Source organism: Papaver somniferum, chromosome 11 (assembly GCF_003573695.1).
Source record: "Papaver somniferum cultivar HN1 chromosome 11, ASM357369v1, whole genome shotgun sequence".
Lineage (NCBI taxonomy): Eukaryota > Viridiplantae > Streptophyta > Magnoliopsida > Ranunculales > Papaveraceae > Papaver > Papaver somniferum.
The window spans coordinates 61,738,172-61,762,307 of NC_039368.1; the positions used below are offsets into that span (position 1 = coordinate 61,738,172).

Consider the following 24,136-nt stretch of genomic DNA (forward strand, 5'->3'; position numbering starts at 1 on the left):
ACTAAGTTAACTAATTTGAAGTATGATCACGATGCTACTAGGTAACTTGTGAAAAAGCGGGGGTCTAACAACCACACCCAATATTTCACTTTGCAATCTGTATCGACCAACTTCAATATACTTTCAAGAGTTATATCTCAATTTCTCAATTCAATCAGACTCAATCTTAAGAAAAGTATATCAAAGAGTTATATCTCAATTTCTCAATTCAATCTGCAATCAAACAAATAGGAATTTGCGAGCCCGATTGAATATAAGAAATAACTTGGACGACATCAAAAACCAATGTCCAAGTGTCAATCAATTTAGTCAACAACCAAAGGTTGGATTCACAATTGATTGAACTTACGCACAACTTGTGATATTTCAATTATATAAACAAATATAATGCGGAAAAGAAATAACACAGACACCAGAAATTTTGTTAACGAGGAAACCGCAAATGCAGAAAAACCCCAGGACCTAGTCCATATTTAAACACCACACTGTATTAAGCCGCTACAGACACTAGCCTACTCCAAGTTAACTTCGGACTAGAATGTAGTTGTGCCCTAACGAATCTCACATTGATCAAGGTACAGTTGCGTTCCTTACGTCTCTGAATCCCTGCAGGACTCTACGCACTTGATTCCCTTAGCTGATCTCACCCACAACTAAGAGTTGTTACGACCCAAAGTCGAAGACTTGATAAACCAATCTGTCTCACACAGAAAAGTTTATTTAGATAAATCTGTCTCCCACAGATATACCTATGAGTTTTTGTTCCGTCTTTTGGTAAATCAAGGTGAACAGGAACCAATTGATATACAGACTTATATTCCCGAAGAACAGCCTAAAAATATCAACCACATCACAATAATCTTAATCGTATGGTATCGAAACAAGATATTGTGGAATCACAAACGATGATATGAAGATGTTTGTGACTACTTTTTATCTTGCCTATTGGAGATTAAATCTCGAGCCGATCTTAGAGAAGATAATACTCAATCACGATAGAAAACAGCAAGATCAGAACAACTACAGAGAAAATAGTTGGGTCTGGATTCACAATCCCAATGAAGTCTTCAAGTCGTTAACATACAAGGTTTTGAAAAAACCTAAGGTTAAAGGAGAATCGAATCTAGTCGCAACTAGTATCACACATGAGGTGTGGAGATTAGGTTTCCCATTTGCTAGAGTTATCCCTTCTATAGTCTATAAATATCATGGTTTGCAGTCAATGCTACCTTGGTAGCAAAGCATTCAATATTCACCGTTAGATCAAAACCTGATTAGACTCTAGCTAATATATTTCAACAGTTAGATCGAACTTATCTTGTTACACACATATGAAAAGTGACTTCATTTAGATATGAGTAACCATACCTAAACGTATACACCTTTGTTGGCTCAACAATAGTTAAGCGAAGTTATCCATATGAACACTTTCATACGAACCATATTCATCTTAACCATAACTAGTTCAAATGACTGAAATGAAACTAGTTCTAGAGTTGTTCAATTGTTTATATTCTCACAGAAGTATACAAGACACTATTGAAGCAAAATCAATTTTGATTCACTCGAATCAATTCATGAACATTATAGCCACGGTTTTCAAAAGATTACATTTCTTAATATATAAATGTATTAGTTTATGAACAAACCGATTTTAGAACATAACCTACTCAAGTATGCAAACGGGTACGCATACCTAAGTAGCCAGACTTGGATTGTGTTCCCCAGTATGCAAACGGGTACGCATACTGTCGTTCACATCCGAACTCAGTTGAATATAGTGCGCGTACGGGTACGCATACTAAAGTTCTCGGACTTCAACTGACTTCGCCAGTACGCATATGGGTATGCATACTATAGCTCCCGGACTTCACCTGACCAACCAGTACGCTTACGGGTATGCATACTAGAGTGCCGGTCTTGGACTGCGCATATGCAAGTACGCATACTGTGTTTATATCCAATCATGGTTAATCGTTCTAAACTCCCATTTCAACCATTGAAACATTCTTGGAAGACGACAATAGCTGTCTCACATAACCATTAGCTTCAAAGCAATTTTCAAGTGATCGAATGATCAATAGGAAACATTCCGAGTCTACATCAAATGACTGTCTCACAGAAATCGTGTAAGATGTTACAAGGAGATTTTCACATGATCATCTTTTGACTTTCTTCAAGAATATAAGATGAACTTGGTTAAAGCGAAAGCTTACCAACACATATTTCGAGAAATATGTGAGTGAGTTAAACTCAACTCGAAATATCAAATGTGTATAATCGAAGTCTATATAGCTATACGAATTTTGTCTCAAATAGGAGATAGAATAGACAGACTTTTGAGTGATAGATGAGTTCAAGTCTCTACATACCTTTTGTTGATGAAGTTCCACAAGCTCCCTTTAGTAGTTCTTCGTCTCCAATCGATGAACGCCGTGAAGTCTAATGCTCAACTACACTTTCTATCCTAATCCTAGACTTAGCTATAAGTAGACTAGAAATCAAGACTTATAGTTTTGACAACTAAACTTGGCAAACAAGATTGAGATAACAACGCTTGCGAGTTCAATCGAGCAGTGCTCTAACAACTTGTTACTAAGATGATTGCGGGGCATGATTATTTAATAAATATGGTTTAATATCTATAGTTTAGAGAGTTTATCAGGTTTTCGAATCATTCTGCCAAGTGTTACAGTAGGAATAAAACTAGGGATGTCATTATGAAACTGTATGTAGAGTTCAAACTTCAATTACAAGAACAATTTGATTCAATAACCTTTTAATATAGTTTAACAACTGATAATTGGACTTGTAAACTTACAAAGGATGGTTATTATTGTGTAACAATGCAATACATAGGTGATGAATGGAAACTGATTAAGAAAACACTAGCATACAATTTAGCACCATCACCACACTAGAGAAGTTCTTGCAAATTTTGTGAAAGTGCAACAGCTCTAGGTTAGAATATATATATGTAGTAAGCCTTTTGCTTTAGATGCTGAAAATCCTAGAGCCGATGATGTTATGATGGAAAATCTGAAAACTTGGTTTGGTAGTAAGAATTGTCTAGTTCTTGAGGGGGATTTGTTTCAAATGAGGTGTAGCAATCATATATTGCATTTAATTATATTATGTGGGGTGAAAGTATATGTTGCATTTATAGAAAGTATTAGAGATTGTATGAAATATGCCAAGTCAAGTCAGGCAAGGAAATAGAGGTTTGTTAAATGCTTTGGCACAAGTTAAGATTCCTGCAAGGTTTGTCAGTTTAGATGTGGACACCAGATAAAACTCCTCCTTTAATATGCTTAAGGATATAATTGATCTGAGATAAGGATTTGTCAGGTTCGCTGATTTAGATTCTGATTTCGCTATACTACTAAGTCCAGAGGAGCGGTAACAAGGAATGCATATTTGTGAGTGTTTGGAATTGTTTGATGTTATTTCAACTAAATTTGCATGGGTTAAGTATCCAACAAAAAATATGTATTACAATGGGTCTATGAGATTAATAAAAGTATTAAGTAATGTGAATCTAGTCCTCATGTGTATATCAGAGAAATGAGATTGAAGACGAGGTCAAAGCTTGATAATTATTGGAAAGAGTCTAACATGTTGTTGAGCACATGAGTGATTTTAGATGTATTGAGTTTGTTAATAAGAAATTATATGGTATGCATAACTGTTTAACTCGTCATAATAAATTTCAAATAACATTGATCTCTTCATATGAATGTAAAAGTAACTCTACAGTACCAAATTATTTTGAAAATTCAACTAGTGGAATAGGTTCAACTGGAATTGAGAATACTAGAAATGACTATGAGTATGATGAGTTTATGATGAAAAATAGTGAGATTGAGGTTCGGAAGTCAGAGTTAGAGAAATACTTAGAAGAACCATTGCTTAATAAAGGCACACCCAATGAGGAATTTGTGTTTGATATATTGAGTTGGTGGAAGAATCATGCTCCTAAATACCCAACACTTGCAAAGATTGCAAGAGACGTATTGGTTGTACCAGTGACAGGTGTACCATCAAAATCTATGTTCAGTGCTTGTGGTAGGGTTCTTACAACACACATAAATTCATTAATTCCAGAAGTTGTTCAAGCATTGCTTTGCTTAAATAATTAGTTGGCAGATCTCAGTGACAATGCTAATACTTATTAGTGCTTAGCAACTTTCTTTTCCTTTCGTATTTCTTGCACACACATTTTAATTTCTTTGAAATGTAGATGTACAGATACTTTGAAGTTTGAATATGTAAGGAATAAGGAAGGATAAATGCATGTTGCAGGCTGCTTACAAGTTACAATATATAAATTTCAGTCCAAGGATCCTACTTCTTACGAATTTCTTCATGTTTTTCTTTTGCAAGAACATGTAACTAAGCAATCATGCACATTTGTACGTGTGCTTGGCATGATTTTTGAACTTGAAAACATGATAATTTGAACTGAAAAATAGATTTTTATGATTTCTGTTAGATAACGGAAATTATCGAAATATCTGATAAATTTTGATTTAACGGGATCGGATTTGATCTTCAGATTCCCGTCAGAAAATCATAACGGTAGGTGGAAGCGGCTGAGCCCCGTTGACAGAAGAAAAACTGTTTCTCACATTGGTGCCCACAACGATGATTAGTGCGCTACCAAAGAAGTTCTATTTAACACCCCCCATCTATCCCTTCTTCTTTTTTTGTCGTTGCTCTAATAACAAATTCCAAGCAGACCATTCTCGCGCGAGAAGAGCAGCAGAGAGAGTTTAAACCAAAGAATCTAAACTATCTAACAATGGCGAACGCTGAAGTAGATGTTGTAGATTATGAAGACGAAGATATGGAAGATGCAGTTGAATTCGATGCACCCAAACTCAGATCAGCCGTTACCGATTCCTCATCTGCTCCATTAAAGACCAAAGGACGAGGTTTTCGTGAAGCAATGACAGCTGAAGCTGAACGCAATACTCGCTTCGCTTCTAAGGATTTTGATTCACTCGCTTCTGACGGTGGTGGTCCTGCTGCTCAACGATGTTTGTTCCATCTCTCTCGTTTCTTTGATTTGAAAATTAGGGTTTCGAAATTTACAGTCATTTTATTTATTCTTTTAATTTTCTTGTTAGAATTTTACAGACAGGCCTTATCTTCCACTAGTCCACTAGTATTATGATGCTTGAAGCTAAAGATAGGATTAGGGTTTTAGATAATTGATGGTGGGTAGGTGGGGTTTTGGTAGGTTAACTTCAGCATGATTATCCTTAAGACAAGGGAATGGACCTGGGTATGTAGTGTTCATCTAGTTAGATTTTGGTCAATTACAATGATTTCGTTTCTTGATGTTGGTGGGTGTTAGATGATTTTAACTCTGAATTTGATGACCTAGGGTTATTTTTTGGGTCCTCTGTAATTTACACTTTTATTTGATGTTTCATTTGTCTAAAGCTATCGAGGGTTGGATAGTTTTGGTTACTGGAATCCACGAAGAAGCTCAAGAGGATGATCTACATGCTGCATTTGGTGAGTTTGGGGAAGTGAAGAATTTGCATCTAAATCTTGACCGCAGGACTGGGTTTGTAAAGGTAAGCTCATTCGGTTTCATTCATGTATTCAATTTTTGTTAGTAACAGGAAGCATATCTTGTTGCAATGCTGCTGCTGATGTTATCCTAAACTCCACAAATTTCTCTGGCATGGTTGTTTAAGTTTTTTAAGTGAACTTAGATTAGGATAAGATATTTGGGTTTGGTACTTTATATCGTGTATCATTAAATGGTGCAGATAAAAAAGCCTACAAGTTGATAGAAAAGAGAAATATCTTTGGCCTATTCTTCTTTTTTTGAGAGCTCTGTTTTGACCTTCTGCCTTCTGAAGTAGATAACCAAACTTATAAAGGGTTCTGTTTAAGTTAGTTGTTACTCGAGTCTCGACAAGCGTTGGCTCCAAACAGTGTTCCTTGCAAAGAGCTCTTGTTGTGTCAGACCCTTATAATGACTTTGTTAAGCTTTCACTTTGTAGTTATTGATGAAGATCTACTGTAGGGAAATTTTTGTCGTTCCTGATTGTAAAGTGACTCCTCTTTGGTACTCAGGGATATGCATTGATGGAATTTGAGCAGTTTGATGAAGCTCAAGCTGCCATATCTGCAATGAATGGTGCGGAACTTCTAACACAGATCATCTCAGTTGACTGGGCCTTCAGCAAAGGACCATTCAAACAAAGGAACACCAGAAGGAGGTTTGTTACTTCTATGAAATACTCTTTGTATTTTGTTTTGTTTCTGTGAAGCAATTTAGTTTCGATTCGTCGAATCTCTTACTTGTTGCTCTTGGGAAGCAGAACCTGTCTAAATTCTTGCTATCTTCAGTTAAATTGTTTTCAAGAGTCAAGAAATTGTTTCATCTCTTAGTTTCTTACAACCTCCATTTCTTTTTTTTCTTTGATCAGCATCTTAAATTCTTACCTAATATCATTTGTATGAAGATTCATAATTAGGAAATCCATTTCTACATTATTGGATGTGATTTTTATAACAATCTTCTGACATATTTAATATTAGATGCTTACCTATTAAAATGCTTGTTCTACTTCATTTTTCATTTTGGAGTTGTCATCATAGATTGATTTTTGTAAAACATTGGTTATTCACATTTGCAGATCCCCACGTGGGCATCGCTCGAGGAGTCCTAGGAGACGCTTTTGATTTCGTTGGCATTCGGGTGGTTGTGTGTTGTCCCGAAGGATTTTCAGTGCTACTTGGCGACAATGAATTATATCTGGTTGTGCCTATCTGCTAGTTTTAGGATTGACCTGACTTTTTCTTTTGCGTTTTGTCTATCAATCTCACTTTATTGATGTGAACACAGAATTAACATATGCGAAAATCTAGCTACTCTTGGTTTAAAGATTTTGTATATTTTTGCGTGAAAACTAGTGAAGTTTGGTGCCGTATCCATTGCACCTCTTGAATTAGTGGTGAAAAACATCATGGTGTTGAGTCTGTTCTGGTCAAGTGGTATCTTCTTGCATCTTGGCTCAAGACCAGGGTATGCGTGCTGAATTTTCAACACAATCTTGCGTTGATCTAGTTCATGAACGCCGTTACCGGTGTCACTGAAGGTCACTGAAGTTATTAGTCATGTCTAGTTCTTCCGTATGTGGCAGTGTAGCTTGCTAATAAAAAGTTTCTAGAATCTGCTTATAATGTCCATGCCCTGAAAATGTGCTATAACAAAAGTCGTTACTCCCTATTGTATAGGTGGATTTGGAAAATGAATTGATAAGAACATTCAAAATGAAGGATGCAAGTTTATGAATCATTGTTCAATCTAGTGATTGGTCAGAGGATGTCCTGTGGTCTACTGATATGACCAAGAAACGCATGTAATTCTGCAGTAGAGGTCCCTCCTTCCGACACAGCCTGGCGCACAGCAGCACCTAGCTTCTCTGCTCGCTTCTTCATGTTCTTTCCTTCCTCCGATGCCATCAACTTCCTTATTGGGCTTGCAATCGTAGTCGATGAGGTTACCCCGCCTCTATGTGCCCATTCTCTGACAACAACACCAATCTTCAACACCTCTGTCACCAACAAGGCATTACTAGGCTGGTCCGAGTGCATGGGCCAAGTTGCAATAGGCACACCCATGCTTATACTTTCGATGCAAGAATTCCAGCCGCAATGGCTCAAGAATCCTCCAGTGGATGGGTGTGCTAGGATCCCAAGTTGAGGCGCCCAGTCTCGTACAATCATCCCAACTCCTTTCACCCTCTCTTCATAACCTTCTGGCAGTTCAATTCTCCTAACTTGATCCTGATTAGAGTAAATGTCACCACGATCGGCATCCCTCAACACCCAAAGGAATCTCTGCTGACATTTTTCAAGTCCAAACGCAATTTCTTCAATTTGTTTATCAGACACAGATGTCATCGTCCCAAATGAGACATAGAGAACTGAACTGTTAGGTTGTGCATCTAACCACTCCAAGCATTTGTGACGCGAGGATTCCCTTCCCATAGAATTGGAGTGGAATGCCACCGGATTCAGTGGTCCAAAAGCCCATTGTTTCTTGTTCTCCTCGAGAAATGGTTGCTGACCTAGTATATCGATGAACTTGCCTTCAATAGGACGGCACGTATTATAGATTTTACCAGCATCAAATTGAGATTGTTCCTTCTGCTGAAGGATAAATTTTAGAAAGCCATCCGGTACAATATCTTGGCTCAATTGATCGATCGATTTGATCGAAGAAATGTTTAGACTCTCAATATAAGGATTTGAGGGTTTCCCAAGACTCTCCCATTGGTAAAAGAGTGTAAAAATTGCTGAACAACTATTGAAACAATAAGATTCTCCATTAGGAATGGAAGAAGCTTCTTCAGCAGCGAAATTCATGAGAGAATCATGAACAACGGCAACCCGTTTAGCAGTGAGTGAGAGAGAGTGTAGAAGTTGGGCAAGGGGTTCACGGAAATTAATTGTGGCTTCAAAAGTTGGTAGGAGATGAATTGGCCACTTGTTGGATGCATCTGGATCAGCAGGAGGTGTGGGAAAAGATGGGAGTGGAAAGTCATGGAAATGAACGTTGGAGATGATGGACAGATCCCAACCATGGAGACGATTCTTCGCTTGACGGTTGTGCGTGGCTGAACCCACCATATGAACTGGTATTCCGCGCTCTGATATGAGACGAGAAAGGTGGATTAGCGGGTTCAGATGACCCTGTGCTGGTAGAGGAACCAATACAACCTCCACTGCCGCCTTATGTGGTTCCTGCTCTTTTAGATGGTGATCGATATCCATTGGGTTACAGAGTTCGATCTTGAAAGTGTTGCCTGAATCTGAGTTTTTAGGTGTTGGTCATTTTCATCTACATTCTAAAAGTGTTCTTTTTATCAGGATAAGTCTTGTGCTCATTGTTGTTACGCCTACCAAGAATCCCTGAAGACGACAAAAGAAATTATTGTGATTGGACCAGTTTTGGTTACATCTCCATCCATCCCATATTTCCATGATGGTTCTAAAATTTGGGTACGTAAGGTCTCCTGGTTATCTACTTGTTTACGGTTCTACCTCTACCTCGTTTTAGAGCCACAACTGCTCATGAGATTGGTTGGTGGATTTCGAAATTGCACTTTATTACTTACTCAGTGATAGGGCTAGCTTAAAAGTATTTGTCAAGCACACCCAAATGGAACCGTCATAAAGACGACCTCTTTCTCAGTGAAAAACAAATCAAAAGTTTAGTCGATTGATTTGGTAATATTTGACCACCACTGATATTAGACGGGCACAAAAAGGTTAAGTAAACACACATTTTTTGAAGGGGGGACTAATGTCATAATGATAAAGGCAAATTGTCTCCAGTACAAAGTTGAACTTGAACATGTGATTCTTTTAGTGGAAGCTGTACCCTACTAACAACCATGTTAACTAGTCGAAACTCGGAGGTTATACGTTTAGTAGGTGACTAGGTGGTATAATAAGCCCCAAACGATGGAACAATAATTTCCAAATAAAAGCTCATGGTCTCAGTCTGGTCAGTGAGTGCCACAGATGAGAGAGACTAGACATCAGAGAACCCAGAATGGGACGTATATATATGGAGGAAGCAGAACCTGCAAAACCAATTACAGGACAGACATAAATAGACTACTCCCGTCTTGATGAAGATGGAAGATGACAAGTTGAAGAAAACGAGTCGTTATTTCCAAAATTTCAAGGACAAAAGGTGTAGCGTTGGCTTTAGTACAATTTTTTTCTTCTCCAGTTAAATCATGTATACAGGAAGATGAACGCAACAAGTTGTGAAAAATCACGTGCCAGATCTTTTCCGACCTGATCCATTTAGGAACATCGATCTGAGACCCAAACAGTGCACGAATGAAGTTAAAGCTCATAAACATGGCTGTTATGAAGTACTCACAGTACGCGGGAGTATACAAATTCAAAACAGTTAACTCAAACTCTGTAAACTAGATAACTGTTCTCACACCCTGGATCTCGTAAATAAAACTCAATCCAAACACACCAAACACGAAAAAGAAAATTTAGAGTACATGGTTATGAGCCACAATTTATTTTTATGTACTGTTAGTTGTTGTCATAAGGCATCTCCTAAGGCCTAGAGATATGGGCAATGAACGAACTCAACTCCGCATTCGAGCATCCATCTTCAGAGATCACAGAACTACGGACATCAACGCCTAATTGCTCTGCTCGCTCTCTCATTTCATGCCCATCTTCCGAAACCATCAACTTCTTATGTTGAGATTATTAGTCCCACATTGTATGGGCAATTAAGATCCTGCGGTTTATAATCTCTTAGAACCTCTCCACTCATTGCCAATTGGTTTTGAGTTGGATGCCCGTATTCTAACATGGTTTCAGAGCAGGCTATTTGCGACGAGTCATTGACCGCGCATTTACTCCGCATCACCCGATTTATTGTCCACGTGTTAGACCCTACGAGGCTACTGATTTTGAGTTGGATGCCCGTATTCTAACATCTTAACTCCGCATCACCCGATTTATTGTCCACGTGTTAGACCCTACGAGGCTACTGATTTTGAGTTGGATGCCCGTATTCTAACATCTTAACTGCACTTGCTATCATGGTCGAAGATATGACCTCGCTTCTACTTTCCCACTCGCACACCCATAGTAAAACTCTCCATGCATGAGTTCCAACCACAGTGGCTCAAGAATCCTCCAGTTGATGGGTGTGCCAAGATCTCGATTTGTGGTGCCCAATCCCTGACTATCATACCAATGCCTTCCATCCTCTCTTCATAACCTTCTGGTAATTCGATGTTGCAAGCTTCGCCGCCATCAACAAAAGCGTCTGGCCGATCTGTTTCTCTCAAGACCCAAATAAACCTCTGTTCACTATACTCAAGTCCAGTTGCGAGCTCCATAATGTCTTCGTGTGATAATGTTATTGTTGCCCCGAACGCCACATAAAGAACTGAATTCTTTGGTTGGCTATTTAGCCATACCAAGCATTCATGACGGGACTCGGCGGAGCTCTCTGTTGAATTGAGTGTTACGGCGTTCAATGGACCTAATGCCCACTGCCGATGGTCTTGCGCAAGAAATGGCTCTTGGCCTAACAGATCGATAAACTTACTTTCTAATGGATAACATGTGTTATGAAGTTCACCAACATCAAATTGTTGGAATTCCATTTGTGAAGCAATAAGCGCCAGAAAGGCGTCAGGAAAGGAACCGTCAATTTTTGAGAGATGATCATCAGCAGTTAAGTACTCGCAAAGAGTCTGAATGTTAGGTATCGAATATGAGCATCCAAGACTCACCCATTTAAAATACAGGAGACCAAAGGCTGAACAAACATTGAAACAATATGATTCTCCATTTGGAATGGAAGAAGCTTCTTTAGCAACAAATGCCATGAGAGGGTCATGAACAACTACGACTCGTCGAGCAATCAGTGAGAGAGAGTTTAGTAGTTCAGAAATGGGTTCTTCAAGGTTTATAAGGACCTCAAATAAGGATTCAATAAGGTGTAAAGGGAATTTGTTCGCGACATGTCTAGAAACGATATTGTCAAGAGAAACGGGAAGCTCATTTTGGTTGAGATCGTAAAATGGAGTTGGAAAATCATGGAAATGGAAGTTGGAGTTGTCAGAGAAGTCGTTCCATCCATGCATACGGGTCTTCACTTGATGGTTGTGCACAGCTGAACCGACGTAGTATACCGGTATTCCATGCGTAGAAAAAAGTCGAGAAAAGTGAAGTAACTGGTTTTGATGTCCTTGTGATGGTAACGGAACCACCACTACCACAACTTCTTGATGTGCTGCTGCTTCCTCATTAGAATCCTGATCCATTTGAGAGAAAATCTTAACTTTGGATGACTGAAATTTCAGTAGCTAGTTTGCATCAACCATCAATGCGAAAACACTCTATATTGCAATTTGCAAATGAGAGAACGTGAACCCCATTATCTAAGTGTGTCACTCACGTCGAGATTCTGGCCGAGTTAGAAGAAAGAAACAAAATGGTACTCCAGACTTTTTATAGTAGACGTGAGCACCAATTCATTTTTGGTCTTTCTTATAGTAGAGCGGAGTATTATTTAATAATTTGTGTGGAGAACCAAAATTCAACCTAAATGAACCTGAACCTTCTGCTCAATTGTAAATGCAATCTGAAAGAAAGAAATATCCATCGATCCGTTCGCTAAAAAAACGTCTGCATTTTAACAGTGTCATAATTTTGGTGTTCATCATTTGGCTGACTTTAAATACTCGACAAACTCTGTGGAACTCAAATAAAGAAGGAAACTTTGATGTTTGGTCATAAGCCCACAAAGTTAGTTATAGTAGGGTCCAACCGGATTTTTTTTTATTTAGAGGTCCGAAATTAATTAAAACATGGAAATGACCATAATACCCATTGTTACCAAACATGTGTGTTTACACATTCATTATATTGAGTACATATCTGTTACACTGATTATAAATTCGAGTACATATCTGCTACACTGCTTATAAATTCGAGTACATATCTGCTACACTACTTACAAATCTGAGTACATATCTGTCGCGCTGCTTACAAATAGAACACGTATCCGCTAAACTGCTTACAAATTCGAGTATATATCTGCTGCTTACGAATTCGAGTATGTATCTGTTGAACTGCTTACAGGAAAAGTACATGTTTGTTAGAATCAATGATAAATAAATTAGAAAACGTTTTACATCACATATATTGTAGGATCATACCATTAATCTCTAGTATTTCTTTAATACAAAAGAGGTACAGTTTTGCATGATTGAACAGGGTGACATAACCACTAAAAAACTAACCAACAAAATTAATGTCCATAAGAAGCTACTGAATATCTACAGCAAACCCTGAAAGTGATTATCAAGGATCGAGTGATACATAGCAAACTAGAGTAACATATTAGGATGCTTTGCACAAATGAAAATGTAACAGACAACATTTCAATTTTCTTAACACACAAAGAAGCTGCCGCTTTCCAGGAGTATCGGCTCCGTGGTTGCTAAATTTTGCTTCCAGAACCGCTATTAGCGCAACATTATCCTATACAAAATTGAATGGACAAATAGAATAATACAGGGAGTAAGATTCTGGGAAAGAATCTAAGCACCAACTAACTGCATAAGAGACTCCCAAAGAAGAAAAATCACCTTAAGAAGTCGAGACAAAGCAGCTTTCTTCTGAGTGATTGGGACCACAACATCTGTCAGTGACTGAGCAGCCTTGTTGAATTCGACCTGCATACAAAAGTAAACTGTTTAACATGTGAACCAACAGAGTAACAATGATTCAAAAGAAAGTCTGTCATCTCCAAACCTCGTATTTCTTCACATGGGAAAATCTGTCCCTTCGGAAAAATGTTGCACAACCATCGATAGCATAAGTCCCGGTGTAAACCTACAGTGAACAGATTCATTATCACAAACTGAATATTTGGAGTTTATGACCATTAAATCAAAAATGTCTGCAAGCAAACCTCTGTTGTCTTCTTCTTGTAGAGAGCTTGATAACCATGTTTGTCCAACTCAGGGGCGAAAAACTCATCAAAATGATCACTTTGAACCTGAAATAAGAAATGATTAGCTTTGTTGCAACTAAATCCTTAACTTAAGGATTGGCTATGTGGACATAATCTTGAATCCAAGCTAATACGGCAATTTCATATCTAAATAACTAATATGAGACAAGAATAGTCTTTTTCTTATTTAGTATTCCAGTTCATTATACATGCACTGGAATACCATGAAAAGGAAAAACCAGAATGGCTTCTGTCAAAATTATTTGATGTAAGAGAGAAGTTTGTAACAGTACGTCATATATGTACTGCATATTCATGAACTAAAAAATCAATTGCATGTCAAGAAGAAGTGATGAATCCATGCATATAACTGAATCAAAGCACATACTTCAGTATTACACATACGTACTCATGGATCAAACCCAAAAACAATAGCAAAACTCAGAAATATAAACGAATCAAAGCACATATTTCAGTATTACACATACTTACTCATGGATCGAACCCAAAAGCAGTGGAAAACTTTTGAATATAACCGAATCAAAGCACATACTTCAGTATTACACATACATACTCATGGATCGAACCCAAAAACAATGGAAAAACTCTGAATATAACCGAATCAAAGCACATATTTCAGTACTACACATACGTGCTCATAGATCGAACAAAAAAAATGGCAAAAATTTGAATATAACCGAATCATAAGAATTTTGTATCAGTACGTCGTATACGTACTGTCAATTCATACACAAAAGCAAACTGTATCAAACCTAAAAACATAATAGCATCATGAAAATCGATTTGATCTTCATAATACAATCGAAAAAAAAAATCAAATGAAGAAAAACAAACAAAATAATCAAAAAAGATGATTAAAAAACATACCCGGAAACACAAACAAATCTTCTCGTCGTAAATCATAACGATGCATCATCATCATCATCATCTTCTTCTTCTTCTTAATAAATTGAATTTCTGTCAGTACGGGATATACGCACTGTTGCTTCATATACAAAAACAAACTGAAAAACATCTAAAACCAACAAAATGGAAGTGATATAAGTAAATCTAACAATGAAATGAACAAAAAATATGATTATTCATCTAGATCTGGTAAATAATCAACAAATCAAACATGGAGATAGAAAAGCGTAATCAAACACAACAACGATTCGATCGTGAAACCCTAAAATAAACATTGATTTGATAGAAACGAGAAAGATTGAAGAATTTTTTTTGGATCTGTACAGAATCCATTTGCAGCAGCAGTGATAAGAAAGAGAAGAAGAAAACGAATATGAAAGGTTAATGTTCTTCTCGTGCTTATAATCCCTGTTAAATAGGGAGGGTTATTTGTGATATTTTTAAATTTCGCATTAGTTATCCCGCACGTGTAAGGATCTGGGCTTAAAAAATTAGATCCATTTTTATGTTTTCTCTTAATTATGGACCTCTGTTTACTGGGCTTTAGTGAGTGGACCTGCCACTAACTAAGAACACTATAATAGGATCTATAGGTAATTCCTACAATAAAGAAGTGGGAATGAGGAGCATAATTCCCAACAAATTGGAAGACTCCTAGATGTTCATTTCCCTAGAGATACATGCTAGTCCCAAAATTAAATCTTAACGATGGCTTAAAACTGTTGAACATATACGATTTTTTCACTATTTCAGCACCAAATCCAAGTTTTAAGGTCCATACATTCAAATAGGCCCATAAAACCACCATGTTTCATGTTTGCATTGGCAGAGTGAGACTGATAGAAGACCAGAATTTACCTACTCTGATCTGATCCAGTAATTCGTTCCCAGTAAAAATAAGTCATTCCTCTTTTCCTTTTCTTTTCTTTCTCTCTCTACTCCGCTCCTCCACTCCATTCCATCATCGTGCTTTCTTGTCTTTGTTCTCAATTGTGCCAACACCGCGCAAGAGAAGAAGAGACCATTCTTGGTCTCAACGCATCTCGGAGTTTGAGAGAGATTGAGAGTGAGAGACGCCAGTAAAATTCTTCTTCTTCTTGGCTTTGTAAAAAAATTCCCAGTGAGAAAAATCTCAATCTCTCTCACTAACTTTTGGACGATTTTTCAGAGGAAAAAATTTCAGATCGGTTTGGTTCTCTACAGGTATGTAGTGTTTTAATAGTAGATCATATGAAATTGAAGTTCCCATTTATTTTATTTTTAGTGTTGCATACTCGGTAAAGGATGGTAAAGTTATCGGGAAATGAAAACCCTAGTTTTCTTTGATTTTTCTGGATAGTAGTGGACTCACTGAGATTTGTAATTCACGGCATTTTGTGGTATGCTAGTTTTTCATGCTAGATTATTCTATTTCTTTGGTTGATTCCTTGTATCAGATTGTTTTGTGGGGGGAATTTAGATGCCACTAGTGCTATCATCCAGAATTTTATGATCAATTTTTGTTTTGTTTCTCTTTGTGCTTGGATGGTGTTTGTTTACTTTGCTTGTTTCCTTTGATGACATTAGTCTTATTTGGACTACTTTATATATAGCTTTTGCGCAGTTAGTATTGTTGGTTGATCCGGAACAACCTTTTCAGGGTTTATTAAACTTGTATCAAATGTAGAATAGATCAGGGCTAGTCAGTTTGCCATTTGCTAAGTTCTTTAATGTAATTTGAAAGTCGTTGGAACAAGTAATTAAGCTATGTCTGTTGGTTGAGTGTTTGTAATTTCTGACAGTGTTTATAATACTCGTATAGTGTGGTATTCACTACTAGCATATGTAGTTTTCAACTGCGTATAAGATAAATTTGAGTTCTGTGATCTGTTTGTATTGCGAGATGTCCCAAATACATTGTCAGCATTATCTTAGATTAACGTTGTGTCAATACCTTATGATGTCTTTCCGCTAGATACTCCACTGTGTCTTAAAGACGCTTCTATTCACTAATAAACAGATGATAGTAGTTACTCAATTGCGAAAAATCGTGTCATTACAGTTACACTGAATAGAAAGTTGAGAAAATGAGAATTTTGGTATGGCGCTAGCTAAGCTACTTCCCTTGACATGGATAGAAAGTAAGTAGGTGCAAGAATGAGCCCCTCCCTCCCGAGTTTTAGAAAATAGTTGATTCTTATAGATGAAGTTGTTCGCTTATGATGGTCGAGAAGCAGACAGATCTGGTCTAAGATGGGTGCCTATAAATCTTGAAGCAATATCTTCTGGGTCTTTGTGTTGGATCAACAACAAGAACAGCTGATGATAATAAAATAGTTTCGTCCTAACTTAAACTATTAAGGTCAGGAGTTAACACTTCCACTTAGAGGAAAAGTCAGATATAGAATCTGCAAATTCAGCACCAGGGCGATATCACCAGTGTCCTTTTAAGCCATGGAATGAGGTAACAACAAATATTGATCCAACTCCCATGGCATGAACAGAGGCTACTAATACAAAATAGAGCAGTGCGAGAAAGAAAGGCGGCTATGCCAAAATAAGAAAGAGAGAAAAGAGATTTATCACCAATGTTGGCCAATAATAGGTTCTGAACCGGTCATTTCTGTTGCCTGCTTGGCCAGGGAACTTCCTGTGCTCCAAAGAACAATCCCCTTCACTGCCAACCTCTTACCTCTAGTACAATCTGGGACAGGTTCCACTGCTTACAATGAGTCAATTCCTATATTATCAAAGCTATTAGCTTGAACATTACAAGAATGACATAGGTTTGTTTGACATTTTTGTCGCTAATTTCTTTGTGGAGTCCAAATGAAAACTACTTAGAATCTATTTTTTTCAGCATGATTTCTCACTGTGTGCTACACTCCACCCTAGATTGCGCGGGTACCAATCCGATACCCTCAGATACTTCCCAAAAGGCTTATAAAGAATTTATTATTTTATTTTTTTTTAAAGGTTTTTCCTTCATTTTATTTTAAAGGTCTCTTTTGCTTTCACATGTTTTGTACATGTGAAGTGGAGAAACACTTTAAAAGAAAATGAAGGAGTTTACTCCCCTCATAAAGAGGGTTGAGAGAGGGAAGTTCGAAGTTTGCTAGCAATGTGAAATGTTGTGAGATATAGGTGTCTATGTTGTAAAAGGCAAGGCGAGGCACCAAACCTAGCGCCTTCAACGCGCCTAGGCGTCGCGGAAAAAATGGAAAATTGCAGAAATGGGCATTTCTTGGCGCCTAGGCGCCAAAGGCCCTCGCCTTTTACAACATAGATAGGTGTACAATGAGTGTTTGTGGGATTAAATTGAGTTTGTGTGCCCTAATACATTATTGATTCCTGCAAAATTACACTAACTAAATTATATGTATGCCGTATCGGGCGGTATCCGAATTGGCCATTTAAAAAAATGCAGAACCGGATTCTTCGATATATAACGGTGTCGAAGATGCAACTCCACAAAATGCAATACGATTTGTAACCTCATGATCTATTGGTTTGAATTTCGACCATTAATTATCAACGGTTGACTTTCAAATTGGTAGATGGTGGGGTGACATGCCCCAGAATACACTGTTTTTGTGTGGGTACGTAGTACACAATGAGAAGATCATTCCATGAAAATATAGCATTTAACTAGTTTCCATTTGGACCCTATATTTAAGTGATGTAATGTCAAACAATATCATTCTTACTATGTCAACAGAACCTCCCTCAATTATCTTTACAGGAGTAGGCAATAGATGGCCACAACAATCTCTCACTTGCGAGCAAATGTGAATTTGGGCCGCATCTTGGGACTAAACATAGTTGTAGTCAAAGGAATTATGATTTACAGGAGTGGCTGTGATCAGTAGTCCATGTCTTATGTATAAGTAGTTCATCATATTGTTCTAGTGTGCTGAAATATTGAATTGGCATTTCTGTTTCCCTTCTCTGTAGAGATCAACGTCACTGAACTATCGTGTGCATGACAAACTAGGTTGATATATGAAAGCAGAAAAAGGTTTTATGTCCAGCTGAAGCAGGGATATATTTACCATACATAACGCTCACAGCATCCCAAATGACCTTCGTTATGCATATTATATATTTTCAGCTGCTATCAAGCTCCTGACATATGACCCAATTTTAAGAGAATTTCAGCATATTCATGGATTCCTTCGCGCACCATAAAAGTTGCAGCAAGACTTAACTGATTCACAGAATGATTACTAGGATCCATGATAGGTGAATTTTAACTGGTGTACTTGAGATTGTTATAATTTGTTTGCCTCGCTAATAAATATATATAACTATCGTTGATTGAAATACAAAGAGATAGTCAGATAATATGCTATTTTTAGGATCAGATTTTGTCACTTTTTACTTTATTTGTTGTTTTGAGCTTTATCAGGTTCACGAATTATATGAAACTTAAGTGATTTCTCCTTTTCTCTGTTCATGGCAGATTCAGTAAAGACTATGCTTTTGTAAGTAGTGTCTATTGCTTGTGTAGTTTCAAGAAAATTCCAGACTACACTCGATCTGGAATCATAATAAAATATGGGCCGTCTCAAGCTGCAATCTGGAATTAATTCCATTGAGGAAGAGCCTCTCGAAGAATGTGAATCTATGACTAGCAGTGGTGCTTTAGCATGTATGGTGAATTCAGAAGTAGGTGCTGTGTTGGCCGTCATGAGGAGAAATGTTAGGTGGGGAGGGCGGTATATGGCTGGTGACGATCAGCTAGAGCACTCCCTGATTCAGTCTCTAAAATCATTAAGAAGACAAATCTTTACATGGCAAAGTCAATGGAATACAATTAATCCAGCTCTGTACCTTCAGCCATTCTTGGATGTGATTAGATCAGATGAAACTGGTGCAGCAATTACTGGGGTTGCCTTATCATCTGTCTACAAGATCCTCACGATTAATATGCTAGATCTAAATACCGTGAATGTGGAAGATGCGATGCATTCAGTTGTTGATGCTGTCACAAGTTGCAGGTTTGAGGTGACTGATCCCGCATCAGAGGAAGTGGTACTGATGAAGATACTCCAGGTTCTTTTGGCTTGCATGAAAAGCAAAGTAGCTGTTGTATTGAGCAACCAGCATGTATGCACAATTGTAAACACATGTTTTCGTGTAGTTCATCAAGCAGGAAGTAAAGGTGAGTTATTGCAGCGCATAGCACGCCACACAATGCACGAACTTGTTAGGTGTATCTTTTTGCACCTGCGAGATATTGAAAGCAAGGAACATTCATCAGCTAATGGAAGCATGCCTTATAGCAAAAAAGAGGTAGCGCATCATGATGCTTTTTGTGTGAGTAACTGTTCTTCTTTACTTTTGTTTACTAATGTCGAAAGCCTTTGTTTCTGTTTCCAGATGGGGATTGACAAGGATTATGCATTTGGGACTAAACAGTTAGACAACGGAAATGGAAATTCTGAATATGAGGGTGCACCCGTTTCTATTGGTTTTGCTTCAACAGTTACCTCAGGTTCCATAGCGAGCATGATGGATGCGAATACTATTGGGGCTGCTAATGGCAAAGACAGTCCAAACAATGTACATCTTATGACAGAGCCTTATGGAGTTCCATGCATGGTGGAGATATTTCATTTTCTGTGTTCCCTCTTAAATATCATCGAGCACAATGGAATGGGTCCCAGATCAAATACTCTAGCATTTGATGAAGATGTGCCCCTTTTTGCTTTGGGCTTGATCAATTCAGCTATTGAACTTGGTGGGCCCTCTCTATGTCAACACCCTAAGTTGTTAGGTTTGATACAGGATGAACTTTTTCGTAACCTGATGCAGTTTGGTTTATCAATGAGTCCTCTCATTCTTTCAATGGTATGTAGCATCGTTCTCAATCTTTATCAGCATCTGCGTATGGAGCTAAAGCTACAACTCGAGGCTTTTTTTAACTGTGTTATACTGAGACTTGCTCAAAGTAGGCATGGGGCTTCATATCAACAGCAGGAAGTTGCCATGGAGGCTCTTGTTGACTTCTGCAGGCAGAAGTCATTCATGGTTGAGATGTATGCCAACTTGGATTGTGATATCACCTGTAGTAATGCGTTCGAAGATCTCGCTAATTTGTTGTCGAAGAGTGCGTTTCCGGTGAACTGTCCTTTATCGGGAATGCACATTCTGGCTTTAGACGGTCTAATTGCAGTGATTCAGGGAATGGCAGAAAGGATTGGAAATGGATCACCCATATCTGAACAGAGTCAGATAGATTTTGCGGAATATAGTCCGTTCTGGACTGTAAAGTGTGAGAATTATGCTGATCCTACTCATTGGGTTCCATTTGTTCGCCGGAGGAAGTACATAAAGAGAAGGTTGATGATTGGTGCGGATCACTTTAACCGGGACCCAAAAAAAGGTCTGGAGTTTTTACAAGGAACTCATCTGTTGCCTGATAAACTTGACCCGCAAAGCGTGGCTTGCTTTTTCAGGTATACTGCTGGTTTAGATAAGAATCTCGTGGGGGATTTCCTGGGAAATCATGATGAGTTTTGTGTTCTGGTCCTCCATGAATTTGCTTGGACATTTGACTTTGAAGATATGAATCTGGATACTGCACTGCGTCTGTTCTTGGAAACTTTCCGTCTTCCTGGAGAATCTCAGAAGATCCAGAGGGTACTTGAGGCATTCTCAGAGAGATATTATGAGCAATCACCTCTCATCCTTGCCAACAAGGATGCTGCACTATTACTATCATATTCAATAATTATGCTCAATACGGATCAGCACAATGTACAGGTGAAGAAGAAGATGACTGAAGAAGATTTCATTCGAAACAACCGACACATTAATGGGGGTGGTGATCTTCCTCGGGAATTCTTGATTGACCTGTACCACTCAATCCTCAAAAATGAGATCCGGACGACCCCAGAGCAAGGTGCTGGTTTTCCGGAAATGACACCAAGTCGTTGGGTGGATCTGTTGCGCAAATCCAAGAAGACTTCACCGTTCATTATGTGTGACTCTCGCGCATTTCTAGATCATGATATGTTTGCTATCATGTCGGGTCCCACGATTGCTGCTATCTCAGTTGTATTTGATCATGCAGAGCATGAAGATGTCTTCCAAACATGTGTTGATGGATTCTTGGCTGTTGCAAAGATATCAGCTTGTCATCATCTCGAGGATGTATTAGACGACCTAGTGGTGTCTTTATGTAAGTTCACAACCCTATTGAACCCATCTTCTGTCGAGGAACCTGTTTTAGCCTTCGGTGATGACACAAAAGCTAGGATGGCAACTATATCAGTTTTTACCATAGCGAACAAGTATGGTAACTATATTCGAACTGGTTGGAGAAATATTCTGGATTGCATATTAAGATTACACAAGCTTGGTCTTCTCCCTGCTAGAGTGGCCAGTGATGTGGCCGATGATTCAGAACATTCTTCAGAATCTGGACGTGGGCAACCTGTTACGAGCTCCCTATCTGCATCTCAGATGCCTTCCATGGGTACTCCTCGGAGATCCTCAGGGTTGATGGGAAGGTTCAGCCAGCTATTATCATTAGAAACAGAAGAGCCAAGATCACAACCAACTGAACAACAACTTGCAGCTCATCAACGAACTCTTCAGACAATTCAGAAGTGCCACATTGATAGCATATTTACCGAGAGTAAGTTCTTACAGGCAGACTCGTTATTGCAGCTCGCACGGGCTTTAATTTGGGCAGCTGGACGACCGCAGAAGGGTAACACGTCTCCCGAGGATGAGGACACTGCCGTATTCTGCTTAGAGTTGTTGATTGCTATAACCTTAAACAACAGGGACAGGATCGTTCTTCTGTGGCAAGGTGTGTATGAGCATATTTCAAACATAGTTCAGTCTACTGTAATGCCGTGTGCCTTGGTTGAAAAGGCTGTTTTCGGACTCCTAAGGATATGTCAGAGGCTGCTTCCCTATAAAGAGAATTTGGCTGATGAGCTCCTTAGGTCACTCCAATTGGTGTTGAAGCTCGATGCTAGGGTTGCTGATGCTTACTGTGAGCACATAACTCAGGAAGTTATGCGTCTCGTGAAAGCAAACACAACGCACATCAGATCACAAATGGGATGGCGAACAATCACATCCCTGCTTTCCATCACTGCTCGACATCCGGAGGCATCTGAATCAGGGTTTGAGGCACTAATTTTCATCATGTCCGACGGAGGGGTCCATCTTTCACCCGCTAATTATGTGCTTTGTGTGGATGCTGCAAGGCAGTTTGCTGAATCACGTGTGGGGCAGTCAGATCGATCTGTGCGAGCAGTGGATCTGATGGCCGGTTCTGTCACGTGCCTAGCTCGGTGGTCTAAAGAGTTCAAAGATGCTCCAGGGGAGGATACAGCAACAAAAGTAGCTCAGGATATAGGGGAGATGTGGCTGAGGCTAGTGCAGGGTCTGAGAAAAGTTTGTCTGGATCAGAGAGAAGAGGTTAGGAACCACGCTCTGGCATCGCTTCAGAAGTGCTTGACAGGGGTTGAAGGGGTTCGGCTTCCTCATGCTTCGTGGTTGTCGTGTTTCGATCTTGTGATTTTCACTGCTATCGATGATTTGCTTGAGATTGCACAGGGTCACTCTCCTAAAGATTACCGTAACATGGAAGGCACTCTTGTGCTAGCAATGAAGCTGTTAGCCAAGGTATTCTTGCAGTTACTCCACGATCTCTCCCAGTTAACTACGTTCTGTAAATTGTGGCTTGGTGTGCTTAGCCGCAAGGAGAAGTATATGAGGGCGAAGATTAGAGGGAAGAGGAGTGAGAAACTCCAAGAACTAATCCCCGAGCTTCTAAAGAATACGTTGCTTGTTATGAAGGCTAAGGGAGTTTTGCAGCAGAGGAGTGCCCTAGGTGGGGATAGTTTGTGGGAACTGACATGGCTACACGTAAATAATATCGCTCCATCTTTGCAATCTGAAGTGTTCCCTGACCAAGAAATTGGGCAGAAACATGAAACTGAAACAAATGCGGCAAGTTATAAAGATGTTCAAGCAGTAGGACAACAATAATAATAACAATAATAGATTTCTAACTTGTTGAACAGAGAAACCTCGTCATGCCTAGACCATTTTGGTGCTGCTGAAAGTAGAAAAAGGATACAGGTTCCTGTACATTTTGATATTGCTTAGCTGGCTTTCAGGGGAGAAAGGCAATGATATTCAAACAAGGCGCATGAAAGTTCCATGTCTTGAGACGAAAAACCCTTGTTGGTGAAACAAAACAGAATTGATTTTATATGGCAAGTAATATAGTCACTTCTCATTCTGTAGTGCATACTATACAATATTTATCGTGTTTTGCTTCTTCTGCACAGAGAGTAGCTAGTTGTCGATTGTCAAGGTTATGCTTAAGTAGGTTTCCCTGATGTTTTCGGGTGCTCTTTCACATGTTGTGTATTTTGTAGAGTGAAAGAGTGTAGATTTGATTTTTCTCCCCCAGTTTTTCCGATTGATTAGTATGGTATATGAAATGGTTTTATAAAAGTACAAAACTGAAATACTGCTGTGCATTTCTTCTTTACTGATGTTCTATTTTCTTCTGGAGAAATACTATGTGATCAGTACTCGCCTTATAACTATGATTCGACCATGTTTATGAGCAAATACTGCTAGATGCATAATCAAATATCCTTTAAGGTGGATGCACGTCGCGGAACACCCACGTCACTACCACATAGG

The 24,136-nt window shown here is 38.7% G+C and overlaps 5 protein-coding genes across 5 annotated transcripts; 2 read left to right on the plus strand and 3 right to left on the minus strand.

Annotated features, from left to right (window-relative positions):
• Window positions 1-4,694: 4,694 nt before the first annotated feature.
• On the plus strand, window positions 4,695-6,974 carry LOC113322271 (RNA-binding protein Y14A-like). Its single transcript, XM_026570333.1, has 4 exons — window positions 4,695-5,039; window positions 5,449-5,585; window positions 6,094-6,239; window positions 6,660-6,974. Exons 1-4 carry the CDS (start codon window positions 4,802-4,804, stop codon window positions 6,703-6,705), a joined length of 567 nt encoding a protein of 188 aa, XP_026426118.1. The 5' UTR covers window positions 4,695-4,801; the 3' UTR covers window positions 6,706-6,974.
• A 198-nt stretch (window positions 6,975-7,172) lies between these two features.
• On the minus strand, window positions 7,173-8,980 carry LOC113322270 (zeatin O-glucosyltransferase-like). The gene has a single exon (XM_026570332.1). The coding sequence runs from the start codon at window positions 8,800-8,802 to the stop codon at window positions 7,342-7,344; it is 1,461 nt and encodes a 486-aa protein (XP_026426117.1). The 5' UTR covers window positions 8,803-8,980; the 3' UTR covers window positions 7,173-7,341.
• Window positions 8,981-10,637: 1,657 nt separating this feature from the next.
• Window positions 10,638-11,849, minus strand: LOC113324464 (zeatin O-glucosyltransferase-like). The gene has a single exon (XM_026572785.1). The coding sequence runs from the start codon at window positions 11,847-11,849 to the stop codon at window positions 10,638-10,640; it is 1,212 nt and encodes a 403-aa protein (XP_026428570.1).
• Window positions 11,850-12,930: 1,081 nt separating this feature from the next.
• Window positions 12,931-14,491, minus strand: LOC113324465 (carbon catabolite repressor protein 4 homolog 1-like). The gene is made up of 5 exons (XM_026572786.1): window positions 14,435-14,491; window positions 13,505-13,591; window positions 13,345-13,425; window positions 13,179-13,265; window positions 12,931-13,071 (listed from the first exon to the last, which is right to left on the minus strand). Exons 1-5 carry the CDS (start codon window positions 14,468-14,470, stop codon window positions 12,931-12,933), a joined length of 432 nt encoding a protein of 143 aa, XP_026428571.1. The 5' UTR covers window positions 14,471-14,491.
• A 923-nt stretch (window positions 14,492-15,414) lies between these two features.
• LOC113322489 (ARF guanine-nucleotide exchange factor GNOM-like) lies at window positions 15,415-23,978 on the plus strand. Its single transcript, XM_026570576.1, has 3 exons — window positions 15,415-15,676; window positions 18,915-19,747; window positions 19,835-23,978. The coding sequence occupies exons 2-3, from the start codon at window positions 19,010-19,012 to the stop codon at window positions 23,465-23,467; spliced, it is 4,371 nt and encodes a 1,456-aa protein (XP_026426361.1). The 5' UTR covers window positions 15,415-15,676; window positions 18,915-19,009; the 3' UTR covers window positions 23,468-23,978.
• The last annotated feature ends 158 nt before the right edge of the window (window positions 23,979-24,136 follow it).

Excerpts from the sequence above, each read along its gene's own strand:
- LOC113322271 (XM_026570333.1), top strand. The coding sequence starts at position 4,802 with ATGGCGAACGCTGAAGTAGATGTTGTAGATTATGAAGACGAAGATATG. Across the intron at positions 5,040-5,448 it reads TGGTCCTGCTGCTCAACGAT|CTATCGAGGGTTGGATAGTT; the intron begins GTTTGTTCCATC and ends ATTTGTCTAAAG. Across the intron at positions 6,240-6,659 it reads CAAAGGAACACCAGAAGGAG|ATCCCCACGTGGGCATCGCT; the intron begins GTTTGTTACTTC and ends TCACATTTGCAG.
- LOC113322270 (XM_026570332.1), bottom strand. The coding sequence starts at position 8,802 with ATGGATATCGATCACCATCTAAAAGAGCAGGAACCACATAAGGCGGCA.
- LOC113324464 (XM_026572785.1), bottom strand. The coding sequence starts at position 11,849 with ATGGATCAGGATTCTAATGAGGAAGCAGCAGCACATCAAGAAGTTGTG.
- LOC113324465 (XM_026572786.1), bottom strand. The coding sequence starts at position 14,470 with ATGATTTACGACGAGAAGATTTGTTTGTGTTTCCGG. Across the intron at positions 13,426-13,504 it reads ACAAGAAGAAGACAACAGAG|GTTTACACCGGGACTTATGC; the intron begins GTTTGCTTGCAG and ends TGTTCACTGTAG. Across the intron at positions 13,072-13,178 it reads CTTTGTCTCGACTTCTTAAG|GATAATGTTGCGCTAATAGC; the intron begins GTGATTTTTCTT and ends AATTTTGTATAG.
- LOC113322489 (XM_026570576.1), top strand. The coding sequence starts at position 19,010 with ATGGGCCGTCTCAAGCTGCAATCTGGAATTAATTCCATTGAGGAAGAG. Across the intron at positions 19,748-19,834 it reads TGCCTTATAGCAAAAAAGAG|ATGGGGATTGACAAGGATTA; the intron begins GTAGCGCATCAT and ends TTCTGTTTCCAG.